This window comes from Myotis daubentonii, chromosome 3, assembly GCF_963259705.1.
Source record: "Myotis daubentonii chromosome 3, mMyoDau2.1, whole genome shotgun sequence".
In the NCBI taxonomy this organism is placed as follows: domain Eukaryota; kingdom Metazoa; phylum Chordata; class Mammalia; order Chiroptera; family Vespertilionidae; genus Myotis; species Myotis daubentonii.
Genome location: NC_081842.1, coordinates 205,285,979 through 205,299,768, shown reverse-complemented (window position 1 = coordinate 205,299,768; position 13,790 = coordinate 205,285,979). Strand labels below are relative to the sequence as shown.

Below are 13,790 nucleotides of genomic sequence, written 5' to 3'. Positions count from 1 at the left end.
CTGTTCACCCTCTAGATCTGGCTTATGTGGCACCTCCTCCGAGAAGCCTTCCTGGATCCTCCAGGTGGAGGTAGCCACTTCCTCCTCTTCACCTTCACGCTTTTAGCTCAAATGTCACTCATGAATTCATTTCTCTGTGTGTCAATGTTTCTCTTCTGGGCTGAGAGTTCCCCCAGGGGAGGCCGTGTCTGAGTCATTTCTATACCACGGTGCCCGAGACAGGGCCTGGGACAGAGTATGCTTGTAAATATTGGCTGAAAACCCTTACTCATCTTCCAGTGTGAGTGATAATGGGCCTTAGATGCAGGGGAACTCAGGAAGCAGTGGGCTCAGCTGTGTGAAGGACACGCCTCCTTCAGTCGTAGAACCGAGACCCCGAAAGTGGCCATGCCCACTCCCATCTCCACCAGCTTGTTCAGGAGACACCTGCCACCCCCCAGGAATGACATCTCCTGCTTTTCGAGCACCTTTCAAGTTCTGAGAGCTTCCACATTGTTGTGGCATTAGATCCTCAGCACATGCAAGCTGGACAGGAGGTCTTCAACCCATTTTACAGAATAGAAAACTGAGGCAGGACTGGAGAGATTAAGAGATGTAGCTAAGATCACACAGTGAGTTAGTAGAGGGAGAGAGAGCTAGGCCTGGAGTGTAGGGTTCCCACTCCAGGCCTGAGTTCCTCCTTGTAGGGCCCCTGCCCTCCCTGCCTCCTCCCCTGCTCCCCTGCCCCCTTCCCTGCCTCCTGCCATCATCCTCTAATCCTGTAGATCCCCAGCTGGGAGCAGCTGCCTTCTCATGCCACCAGAATCGTATTTTTACAAGTGCTGGCTCCCTGGTGGCTCAGTCTTCCAGCCCCAGGCTGGCTGTGAGGCAGCTAAGAATACCCCCTTCTGAGCCTCCCCAACAACTGCTGCTCTGTTTGGGGCGGGGGGTGGGGGGGAGGTTGGGCAGGGCTGCAGCTTTTCTAAGGCAGCGGGAACTGCTGCGGGAGGGACTGGGCTCCTGGAGGATGTTGGGAGTAAGGAACTCACACTCACGTAACCATAGAGATGAGGCGAGGGCCCTTCTCTCCGGCCTCAGTGTCTTACCAGGTGACTTGGGGTGCCGGCGAGGCCTGGATGGTGCAGGTCAGCAGGACCGTGGTGCGCTCCCAGACGGCGTGGGAGCGAAGCGGGATCCAGAACCAGGGCCCGCGGCCGGAACACAGCTCCCTCAGCTCTTTGGCCTCCCGAACCTTCTCCTCTGTCTGGAGGCAGGAGCAGGTCTGTGACCGCTCTGAGCCTGGGCACCAACTCCCCCCCATCTTCACGGCCACCTCTCCCGACACCCGGCTCTGGAGTCAGACCCACGGGAGCTGGAGCGTTCAGCAGCATCGGAGAGGCAGTGCGGCCCATGACCTGTGGACCCAGCGGGCCGGGGTCACGGCCAACCTCTGCCACTTCCTCGCTGTGAGACCATAGGCAAGTCCTCAGGTTCCTCTTCTGCAAAATGGCTGATAATAACATTCCCCCGCCCTCCTGTGGGGCTGGAGCGAGGATCCAATGAGTTAATATGTGAAAACCATGGGCATTGCTCTCCTGCCCAGGGAGGGGGTACAGAGTGGGACTTCAACCCCTGACATTCCTCAGGAATAGATTTCCCGAGGGCCTGCTGAGTTCTGGGCCCTGGGAAAGTGACGTTAGAAGCTCAGTCTCATTTACTTCACATCTCAGCACGGGGCTGGTACAACCACAGACATCTATTTTGCAGACAAGAAAGCCTCAGGAGGAATCAGTGCCTTGTCTAAGGTCACACAGCTGGGGATGGGGCACCGGGGTTCAAACCCAGGTCCACGTCCAGGGCCGGGGTTCTTTCCTGATGTCCAGCTGCTTCTTGAGAAGGGGGTAGAGAGCCCAGCCGGTGTGGCTCAGTGGTTGAGCACCAACCTATGAACCAGGAGGTCACGGTTTGATTCCCGGTCAGGGCACATGCCTGGGTTGCGGGCTCGATCCCCAGTAGGGTGTGTGCAGGAGGCAGCTGATTAGTGATTCTCTCTCACCATTGATGTTTCTCTCTCTCCCTCTCCCTTCCTCTCTGAAATCAGTAAAATATATTTTAGAAAAAGAGAGACAAGGGGGTAGAGTGAGGTGGGTGGCATGTGATGGGTCCCAGGCCTCAGGCACCTGGGTTCCCCAGCCCATCCCCTTACCCGCCGTCTCAGCGCCTTCCGGTCGCGGCTCTGGCGCAGCAGCCACTGGGTCCGGAGGAAGGCGATGTCCGTCCTCTCCAGGTCATTGCCGAAGCCCACGCGCCTCTGTCCTCGCTCCTCCAGCTCCACGGTGGAGGTTTGGCGCCTCAGCTGGGCCTCCCTGTGGCGACAGAGGACTCAGTGGCTGAGGACCCAGCATTGGGGAAGGGCAGTGCCATCCCCACGCCCAGCATTGCCACCTGTATTTTACGCTCCTTGAGGACAAGAGCAACTTTTAATCCTCTCTTGCCTCCAAAATACCGTGCATGGGCCCTGCTTACAGAAGGTGCATAATAGCTGCTCTCAATATGGTTTGCTAGGCCCTTTCAGAAACCGTTGTCCCTCCTGTTTTCACTGCAACTAAGTGGACAGGCATTAGTCTTGCCATTTTATTTTATTTATTTCTTTTTAATATATTTTATTGATTTCAGAGAGGAAGGGAGTGGGAGAGGAAGAAACATCAATGATGAGAGAGAATTATCAATCGGCTGCCTCCGGCAGGCCCCCTCCTGGGGACTGAGCCTCAACCCGGCAGCTGCTGCTCTGTTTGCGGGTGGGCATGTGCCTGGGCTGGGAATCGAACCACAACCTCCTGGCTCATAGTTCGACGCTCAACCACTGAGACACACCGGCCGGGCTAGTCTCGCCATTCGACAGGACAGACACTTGCGGCTCAGTGACTTGCTTCAGGTCAGCCAGGACCAGGACCCAGGCCTCCCAGCCCAGGGCACGGCCCCCTGATGTTCTCACACTCAGAGGCCTTTCCAGTCTTGGGACTCATATCTGAAACTTGGGGGCTCCTTTACATGCTCCTCCACTCCCCAGCCCCTCCCGCACCATGTGCAGCCGGCTGGGGAAGGGTGGATCCCCACCCTCTCTCTCTGGGATGGTCCCTCACGACTGCCTGTGGACTCAGGGTGGCGAGGTGGGCTTTGTGGTCAGACATCCTGGGCTTTGACCTTGGTCTCGCTAGCCCCTTTAGTCTAGATGTGTCACTCTGGGCAGCTTTAAGCGCAGAGTGGGAGCCCAGGAGGGAGGCGGGGTCTGGATGGGATGGCCCCTTTGAGCCCATGGCTCTCTGGAAAGGTTGCTTCACTTACCAAGACATCTCGGAGGAGGCTGTGAGGGCCAAGGCGGCTGCGAGGGCATGGTCTGCGGCGCTGAACTGGTACTCTTCCTCACTGACCCGGGAAAGAGAGGCAATGGCGGGGGTCTGGCTGGGGCTCCCCGAGTTTAGGGCTGCAGCTACCCACCTCCACCCCAGCAACCAGGAGGCATGGCTGTGCCTTCCCCCTCAGACTGGAGCCTCTCCCTCAGACTAGGGACCCCAGGGGTAGGGCAGTGGCCGGGGCGGGGTCCCTGATGCTCCCACCTGCTGCGGAAGGTCCGCCTCTGCACCGAGGAGCCCATGTGCAGGCTGTGCTGCCGCTGCTCCTTCTGCTCCTCCTCCTGGCGGCGTTCCACCCTGTGGACCTCCACAGCCTGGGGGGGCTGGGGCTCCCCCACATTTCCAGGGCTGTGGGGCAGAGTCATGGCTGCGAAAACGACAACCTGCCAAGCCAAGGCCGCAGGGTCACTCCACCAGGCGTGGGCCCATCCCTTCCCCACGTGGTCCCAGAATCTCGGGGAGGTTGGTGGGTGGCGGGGTGGGAGGTTCTCTCTCCAGTGGGCAGGCAGGGGAACGGAGGCCTGAGAGGGAGAGGGACTCGCCCAAGGTGACGGAGGCAGACTTTGTGCCCCGAGCCTGGCTTATCCGCCACCCCCCCGCGTTCCCCAGCTGAGTGAGTAGAGCCCCGCTTTGGGGATCAGGCTTCCAGTCGCAACTCTGTCCTTGCCTCGTTGTGTGACCTGGGGCAAGACCTTGCCTTCCCTGGGCCCCAGCTTCCCAGATGATTGATGGCTGTGATGTCCAAGGGGTGTTCTAGACCCAGGATGGGCAGCTGTCCTTGCTCTGCTCTCCCTGCTTTCGCCACACGCAGTCCTACCCCGCAGCCTTCACTGGTTTCCTCACTTGGAGCATCTTCTCCTCCTGCTGTTTTTTCAGTCACACTTCAAAGCCCAACCCGAGCATGCGAGCATGCGTAAGTGAGCGTCAGTGAGCAGGAAGGCTGAGTGTGGAGACTCTGGGGCCAGCCCGCCCCCCCCCCCCGCCCCGCTCCCCACTGTGATCACAGCTTCTCATAACAGTTTACAAGTGTGTGACCTTGGGCAAGACTCTATGACAGTGTTTCTCAATCTTCTGGCCCTTTAAATACAGTTCCTCATGTTGTGACCCAAGCATAAAATTATTTTCCTTGCTACTTCATAACTGTAACGTTGCTACTGTTATGAATCGTAATGTAAATATCTGCTATGCAGGATGGTCTTAGGCGACCCCTGTGAAAGGGTCGTTCGACCGCCAAAGGGGTCGCGACCCACAGGTTGAGAACTGCGGCTCTATGACTTGGTTCCTCATCTATAAAATGGGTCTATCGACCTCTCAGGTGGTTGTAGAGGTTTGATGAGTGGCCGGCGCATAGTGGGTACTTATAAGTGATAGACATTGACGTTATTTTTTCTAAGCGCTGCTGAAAAACTGCAGGCCACTTAGAACAGTGGTCGCCAACCGGTGGTCCGTGGACACTGGTGGTCCATGAGGTCCGAAAGGTTGGCGACCGCTGGCTTAGACTTCCCCTCCTCTAATTCCTTTTGTACTTTGTATCTGGACTTGACAAGTTAGCTCTGATTAAAAAAATGCCTCCTCTCACCATTTAATTACTTCCTATCTGTGCACCTTGACCTTCAACAAGGTTGTAAATGAATTAAAAGTCACCACAGCACGTGCTCACTGTGGGCCAGGCCGCATGTTACGCGTTTTCAGATGCATCGATCCCGGTCCCTCAACAATCCAAATCACACGGTGGCACTGCCATCAGCCACTTTACTTGTGAGGAGGGGAGGTGCTTGCCCAAGGCCACTCAGCAGGCAGTGGTGGGGCCACGACTGGCACCGGGTCTGCCCCACTCAGCTCTCCCGACCTCCAGGCCACATATCGACTCAGGGCCAGGCCTGGGCCGAGGCTGGGGACACAGTGGGCCACATGGCCTTTCTTCTTGTAAGGGGGTCACAATGGAGTGGGGTCCCCCTTGTATTCCCGAGGCTCAGGTCTGGGCCCCAGGTGGTGCCCAGTGGGGTTGGATCAAATTGGTCTGAAAGAGGCTCAGGGATCAGGGAGCGAATCCAAGAGAGGTGAGGAGGCCCTGCGCTGAGGCCGTGCCCCCCTGAGGCCCCTCTGAGGCCGAGGCTCTGGGATGCTTGGAGAGTTCCCTGAACGGCTTTGACATGCTCTCCAGGTGGAGGCTCTGGGGGGCAGGCCTCTGACCTGGGAGGGTCCTTGCCCGGCTTGGACCTGATGCAGACCTTGGACAGGAAGAAGCAAGCAGACGAGGCTAACACTTCAGCCTGGTGCTGCCTGCTTCCACGAGGCCCAGCTTTGGGGGTCCTGGCCCCGCCCCCCCAGGGGTGTGCGTGTGTGTGTGTGTGTGTGTGTGTGTGTGTGTGTGTGTTCTGACCTGGTGTGAACAGGGCACCTGAGTGACCACATCTCTAAGTTCATGGCAGGAGGGCCCACTGGCCTCCCCGGGACCCTGGGCCTGAGGCCTGTGTGGGGTGTCAGGGGCTCAGGCGCCAAAGGCCACCCCTGGTGGGCACTCACTGAGGCCTCCCAGTTCCTGAAGGTTTGTTCCTTTTGTGTGTCCACAAAGAGCCCCCAAGAGGGACTGGACCACGGAGGGGTGTTGCTGGGGCCACGGCTGCCCCGGAGCTTCCTCGGCCTCATGCCCTGACCTCGGCTGAACGTAACAGGGCAGCACCCGTGGGTTCCCATCCGGTCGCCCCGAGGAAGAGGGTCTGCCTCACCCAGAGAACGGCTGTCTCCTGCTCTCTGCTCCTCACAGCCGAGAGGAGAGCTGTAGGTACCACCTGGGGGTGGGGGTGGGGGTGGGGGGGCGGCTTTCCCGGGACACCGTGGCCCTGGCCCCAGCCGCTGCGGTTTCACGTTCCCTGGCGTCAGTGGCTGGCTCCCTTCCCCATGCTCCGTCCCAATTAGCACAGCGGGTGGGCCTGGCCCCCATCCCTGACCTCCTGGGCCTCCCCGAAACCAGATGCCCGCTTTAGCGGATGAGCCATCGGTGCTTTTTAAAGCGCTGACTGAGCTCAGGATTAAGCATCAGGAGCACAGCCTCCCCTGCCCTCTTCCCAGGTGCTGTGTGTGCCTGGCGGGGAGGGGTCTGTGGGGTGAGGGCTGGTGAGAAACACCCCCTGCCACCCTCTGGTGGGGGGGGGGCAAAGCTGGGGCTAGAGGTCCTGCACATGGCCACTTGCCTCCCAAGCCTCAGCCTGCTTTTGCACGGCCCTCTGAGGGGCAAGGCGCCTCTCCCCGTCCTCAGGAGGGGAGGAGAGGTGTTGGGGGGAGGAGTGGGGGGGAGGGGGTGCAGCTTTGTGTGGGCCCTGCTGGCGGAGCAGAGACAGCCTGTCAGTCCTCCTGCCCTGGCTCCACCAGCGTCTCAGAGGCAGGAACTCTGACCTTGCTCTGAGCAACGGAGACCATTTCTGCCCTCTCTGGGCCTCAGTTTCCTGCCAGGGAACCAGGCTGGGTGAGCGCCCTCTGGCCTGTGGCTTGGGCCCAGCGGGCTGGCTCTCACTGTCGCCGGGGCTGTCATGCAGGACCGGGCACGGCCTAGGTTTGCTGGGCCTGCAGCCCCCCTGCCCCTGCCATGCAGGCGCCTCACCCCCAGGCACCCCCAGGGGCCTTTTGTTTCTCAGCTTTCGCATCACAGGGGCTCAGCTCAGAAGACCCCGACGCACAGCAGGGGGGGAGGGAGATGTCTAGGCTCCCCTCCCCCTTTCACTGGGTGCTGCCTAAGCACATGTCTCCCTCTCTTTCCACATCTCCCAGCAGCTCCTTCTCCAGCACACACACACACACACATACCACGCCACGCACATCATATACACACCACACCCCACACACCCCACACACATCACACACACCCCACACACACCCCACACACATGCCACACATCACACACACCCCACACACACCCCACACACATCACACACACCCCACACACACCCCACACACACCCCACACACATCACACACATCACACACACACACACACACACACACACACCACGCCACACACATCATATACACACCACACACCACACACCCCACACACATCACACACACCCCACACACATCACACACACCCCACACACACCCCACACACACCCCACACACATCACACACATCACACACACACACACACATCACACACACACACACACACCACGCCACGCACATCATATACACACCACACACCACACACCCCACACTCCACACACCACACACCCCACACACATCACACACATCACACACGCACCACACACCCCACATCACATACATCACACACATCACACCCCACACACCCCACCCCCCACCCCCCACACCCCATACACCACTTCCCAGTGAGAAGTGAGGGCCTGGCTCCCTGGAGGGTCCCTCCCACCCTGTCCCTGGAGGTGCTTACAGCGGCAGCCTGTCCACTTGGGCGTCTCTGGGGAGGAGAGTCCAGAGGACGGAGGATGCCTGGTGTCTTCTTGCCCTGGGCTCAGTGGGGACGGGAGGAGAGTGTGATCCTGGAGCCGGCACGGCCTTAAATATAGCAGCTGAGACAGCGATGACAATGGACGGGGACTGTGAGGGACGGGCTGCTCCCTCCGGCCAGCATTGCTCAGGCAGCGGCAACAGGTGGAGCTGTCCCCACCCACCCGGCCTCCCCAGTGGCTCCTCCTGCTCGGCTGGGTCCGGGCTGGGTCCCGGCTGGGTCCCTCCGGCCCAACTCCAGCCCCCATGAGAGTGGAAGGAGGGAACAGCTCAGGCTGGTTGTATGGAGAGCGGATCAGGGGAGTTTCCCAGCTGCCGGGAGTTCTGATCTGAATTCTCCCCCCGCTGACCAGGGCCTTGGGGAAGACACCAGCCCCTCTGATCTAATTCCCTCCTAAAAAACAAGGACAGTGAGATGGGCACCCTCACTTCACGAAGACAGTGGAAGGCATGTGCTCAGAGTTATCACTGGCTAAAATGGAAGTATGTGGCTTTTTTTTTTTTAATATATTGATTTCAGAGAGGAAGGGAGAGACAAAGAGAGACAGAAACATCAATGATGAGAGAGAATCATTGATCGGCTGCCTCCTGCACTCCCTGTACTGGGGATCAAGCCCACACCCCAGGCATGTGCCCTGACCAGGAATTGAGCCATGACCTCCTGGTTCATAGGTTGACGCTCAACCACTGAGCTACACCAGCCGTGGTGTGTGGCTTCTTGTCTCTCTACCACCCCCAGCAGCTACTCACCCAGCGCCTGTGTGGTCACGGTCATGTGTGTGGGGGGACGTGGCACAGGCAGAAGGGAGTGGGGACGCCACATCTTCTTCACTGTCCAAATTCCTCAGGACCCTTCCTCCCAACCTTCCTACACCCTCCCCCTCTCAATCCTTTTCCCTCACAGTGGTCATACCTGCCCTATGCCAGGCCTGGTGGCCACTGAGAAGGCAGATGTGAGTAAGATAAGACCATGATGTGGAGGCATCTAGATGGAGACAGGCAGCTACAACAGGGGAGATCAGGGAGGTACCCCTGAGCCAGGTCTAGGGGATGACCAGGTCTGGGGAAGGCTGTCCCTGGCCCCGTCCTGGGCCTCAGGGGCCCAGCAACACTGTGCCTGTCACTCTTTCTGGTGCCTTGGGGCCTCTCATTGGGGGGTGGGGGGAGCGAGAGAAAGAGAGAGAGAGAACACAAGTGATTTCTCAGCCAAAATCTCAGTTTCCTGCCCATTTCTTTCTTTTCTTTTTTTTTTTTTTACTTTTTATACTATTTTATTTGTATGCTGCTGCCAGTGTATCTATATTAATAAAAGGGTAATATGCTAATTAGACCAGACATCTTCCGGACATCCTTCCAGACAAAGCCATGGTGGTGGGGGCCAAGGCAGAGGCGGTAAGGGGGGATCAGGCCAGCAGGGGAGAGCAGTTAGGGGGCAATCAGGCCGGCAGGGGAGGGCAGTTAGGGGGTGATCAGGCTGGCAGGGGAGGACAGTTAGGGGGTGATCAGGCTGGCAGGCAGAGACTGTTAGGGGCGATCAGGCAGGCAGGCAGGTGAGCAGTTAGTAGTCCTGGATTGGAGAGGGTTGCAGGCCAGGCTAAGGGACCCCCTCCCCCATGCACAAATTTCATTCACCCCGGCCTCTAGTATAAAATAATCATTGTTGTGAAATAGAAATTCATGAAAATTCAGAGAGATAGGTGTTAAGGACTGACAAAAGCAGAAGTTTGTATAGTATGGCACATGTTATAGGATAAGCTTTTTGTACAGGCTTCAGCTTTAGCTCTCTTTGAATATTCACTGATTCAAGAAAAGTGGTTTAGCCCTAACCGATTTGGCTCAGCGGATGGAGCATCTGCCTGTGGACCGAAGGGTCCCGGGTTTGATTCCGGTCAAGGGCACATGCCGGTTGTGGGCTCGATCCCCAGTCGGGGATGTGCAGGAGGCAGCCAATCCATGATTCTCTCTCATCATGGATGTTCCTATCTCTCTCTCCCTCTCCCTTCCTGTCTGAAATCAATAAACATATATTATAAAAAAATAATAAATAAATAAATAAATAAAAGAAAAGAAACGTGGTTTAGACACCTTCACAGTTCATTTCACTACAGAAAGGAACAAGCTTTCTGGGCCTGAAGGGATTGGTATTCGAAGATACTCCCATCAGCAGGGGGTCACGTTGAGCATTCTGCAGACAGAATTGTTTCAGATTGTCAGCTGCCCGGGAAACCTCACGGTTGAACCACTTCCTTCATAGCGGTGACGCTGGAGGAACCAGACACGGTGCACACGAGTCCCGGGCAGATTGGTCAGTAGCGGGTCACCAGTCCTGAGTCCGCGGGGCCAGACAGCGGGGCAGCAACGCGAGGCCGAAATCCCCTTTCTAGGCATTCTCCCTCCCCCCTGGTGCAGTGTTAAGAGCATCTTTTGGGGGGAACACTTGGCAGCTCTCTCCCATCTTGTATTGAGCCAACCTAAGGGCTTCCCGAGACCCACATCTACACATTCACTGGGAGGGTGGATGTGACGGTGTACACACAGCAAAGAGGAGCGCGGGCTTCCCATCCAGCAGGAGACAAGCATTTGGACTGGTCCTGCAACCCTCCCCCCGAGGCAGCCTGGTGGGCGGGCCACCACTTGCTCGCTGTGTGGCCGCGGGAAGTCGCTAACCATATCTGTGCAGTGGGGTCAGTGACTCCTGCCTTGCAATCTGATTGCAAAGATTCATTTAGGAAACCTGAAGCCTGCAGCGCAGGGCCTGCACCCAGGAGACAGGTGTCTGCTAATGAGAGCCCCACCGACACCTGCATGACCCCAGGGCCGCTGAGAGCCTTCTCCTACCCACCCGTCTGCTGACCACACCCCTCCTCACAGGCCGGCCCTGATGTGCCTTATTGTGAACACAGCCAACCCTTAGGTCAGGAGGCTATGCAAAGGTTAGACTTGAAGTCATGCAAATCTTGGTTTTTAAATCCCAATTCTGGTACCTGTACCCACAGACCTGGGCCTTGTGTTTGTGTGTTTTGTTTTTACAAATATGTTTTTATTGATTTCAGAGAGGGAGAGGGAGAGAGATAGAAACATCAATGATGAAAGAGAATCATTGATCGGTTGCCTCCTACACGCCCCCTACTGGGGATCAAGCCTGAAACACGGGCATGTGCCCTGACCGGGAATCGAACTGTGACCTCCCGGTTCATAGGTAGACACTCAACCACAAGCCACACTGGCCGGGCAAGGGCTTTGTTTTTTTAATGGGTAAATTGGAGATAAGATCTAAGACAACAGGGAACTTGCCTGCCTGTCTTATTCGCTATATCCTTAACCCCAAGAACAGTGGCTGGCATACAGCTGGGCCCTCGGTGTCTGCCTGTTTAACAATGAATGGATGAATGAATGAACAAATACTTATCTTGCAGAATGAGTATGAGGTTACAATGTGTAAAATGTCTGCTATAGTATGTGACTCAAGGCTAATTTACTCTTCAAAGTATTTCCTTCTTCCTCCCCCTTCCTCTCTTCTTTTCCCTTCTATTGCCTTCCCTGGGCCTATGGACATGTAGGACAGTCCTTTGACCCCCCACTTCACCTACCAACCACCCTGAACCTCCTCACCATTTTCCCAGACAGCTGACGGCTCTCCTGTGGCCATGTGGAGAGCTGTCCGGCCAGTGCTTCTCCCCCCACCCCCCGACCTTCCTTATCCCGCACTCCCTCTATCATTCCTGCACTTCAGGTTATTCCCGATCACTGTTCTCCTCGCACTTACAGGTCAAAACGGGTCTTCCTCGTGCCCCTCCATCGCAGAGTGGGAAGGGAACATGGGGGATGAGCAGGGGGCTGGGCCTCAGAGCTGTGTGTCCTGCCAGATCGGCACCAGCAGGCGAGGCCGGGTTGTCTGTATCTGTCCATCCGTTCCTGCCTCAGCTTGTTTTTGTCTATCCCACTTTCTGGAAGGCAGGGCAGGGACAGCAACAGGGACAAGCCTTGGTGTTGACATCTGGCCACAGCTTCCTGGTCCAGGCTGACACTCAGACTGGGAGGGGCCAGAGGGACCTGGTCTCCCGGGGACCTGGGAGGAGCTCCAGGCCATCAGCCCCTCTTCTGTGGCTGAAAACTCAGGCAAACAACCCCTCTGTGTTCCTGGGGTCCAGGGCTTGGGAGGCGGCGGGTCTGCAGGCGGCACAGACTGAAATACCACCCAAGTAGCCCTACCCCCATCCAGGGGGTATAATGGGGGTGACTCTAGGGAGGTGATTCGAGGCCATGAACAGGGAGACTGTTGGTATAAGGGCACTATTCCCTCAACATGTCTGAGGTGAATCGCTAAAAACGCTTGTTAAAAACTCAGATTCCCCAGGAGCCATGGATTTAGCAGGAAGGTGTGTGTGTGTGTGTGTGTGTGTGTGTGTGTGTGTGTGTGTGCCGGGGCGGGGGTGGGGGGTGGGGGCTAAGGAAGTTGTATTTTTATGAAGCTCCCAGGGGATTCTCAGGATGAGGCAAGTTTAGGAAACAACCTGGGCCAGTCACCTCCCCGAGCAACATTTCCTCCTTTGCAAATATCAATAATACAAAAGGAGTCATCGCCCACTGAAACCGCGGGGCCACGTGCCTGAGTTCCTCCTCATCTCCGACTGCTTCTGTTCCTTTCCTCCTGGGCTGGGCTCTGCCGGGCCTGGAGGCAGGTGGCAGCTCCTGCTAATGGGTTCAGGGCCTGGGTCACTCAGGAACGCCCAGGTCCCAGCCCTGCTCCCGGGCCCAGGACACTGCCCTCTATTGGTTGTGGCTGTAACTGCAGGCCTGGGCTGCCTGCCTAGGAGACCGGAGACCTGCCGGGGTGCAGCCTGCCGCCTGTCCTGGGAGGAGTCCGGCCTGACCAGGGTCACAGTACTCGGTCAGCCGTTCACCTCCCTCCGCAGGCACTCAGACTCCACCCTCAAGAGTCACGGAGTCCTTGGTACATCTGTCACTCGGAGGAGCTTAGAGAGCCTGTGGCCCTGTGAAGTGGAAGAGAGGTTTATGGCTTTTAATAAAAAAAACTCCTGTGTTGCCTGGTCCCAACCGCCTGGTGAGAGAAGTCCAGCTGTGAAGCTGTTGTTCATTACTTAACAAGTTCATCCCAAGTGACAGGAAGCAGCCTTGTTTGCAGAGTGGGGAGAGGGGGAGCATTCATTAACGCCAACTTAGTGGCTGCTAGGAGGAGAATGGGCCTGGGGTGCTTGGGAGGGCGGCCCACCCTCTCTTATGGAGCTATTGGGCCTAAACCGGCAACCCTGAAATGTTAAATATTAATTGCAAACAGATAAGAGCAACACCACCTGGTGCTTGTCGCAGGGAGGGGAGGGAGGGCATATCTGGGTTCAGGGGACGGAGGACACTGTACTCTCTCCTGTGTGGAGAGCGGCTACAGTGTTTGGACAGGTTCAAGCCTCGGACTAATGAGAGGGCACAGTCCTCTCATGGCAAAGCCACGTGCAAGTCCCAGCTCGGAGGGCAGAGCCCGCCCAGCACCATTATAGCCAAAGGCTATGGTTGTAAGCTTGACCCTACGGTCCGACCTGTGGTCCCACGTGGCTGAGTCATGTGGGCTTGATAGAGTTCAGGTGCATGTAATTGAGCAGATTCGAAACCCACGAGAATGTTGTAAACATCTTGACCACGCCCTTACTTTGCCTTGTGGAATCTGGCTACAAAATAAAGACACGGCTGGTAGTCCATGACGCTGTCGCTAGCTCTCCATTAGAGAGGACAGCGTCGCGTCCAGACCCAGCTTTCATTCTCTTGTCTGTCTTTTCTCAATCCTTCACCACCACCACCCTCCCCCCTCAGGCTCACCCTCGGCTGTGCTGGCACGGAACACTCCAGAAGGCCACATCAAGGCAGCAGGACATCGTCCTGTTTCTCAGAGATGTTCAGATCG

General features: G+C 57.1%; 1 protein-coding gene across 1 annotated transcript in view; it reads right to left on the bottom strand.

Moving 5' to 3' along the window:
- Positions 1–7,977, bottom strand: part of MYOM3 (myomesin 3) — a 54,229-nt gene extending 46,252 nt beyond the window's left edge. The window contains exons 1-5 of the mRNA XM_059690825.1: positions 7,797–7,977; positions 3,597–3,775; positions 3,325–3,405; positions 2,186–2,345; positions 1,086–1,243 (exon numbers count right to left, since the gene is read on the bottom strand). Of these exons, the coding sequence (XP_059546808.1) occupies positions 1,086–1,243; positions 2,186–2,345; positions 3,325–3,405; positions 3,597–3,757 (560 nt within the window). The 5' untranslated portion in view covers positions 3,758–3,775; positions 7,797–7,977. The remainder of the gene's footprint in view (positions 1–1,085; positions 1,244–2,185; positions 2,346–3,324; positions 3,406–3,596; positions 3,776–7,796) is intronic.
- Positions 7,978–13,790: the final 5,813 nt, after the last annotated feature.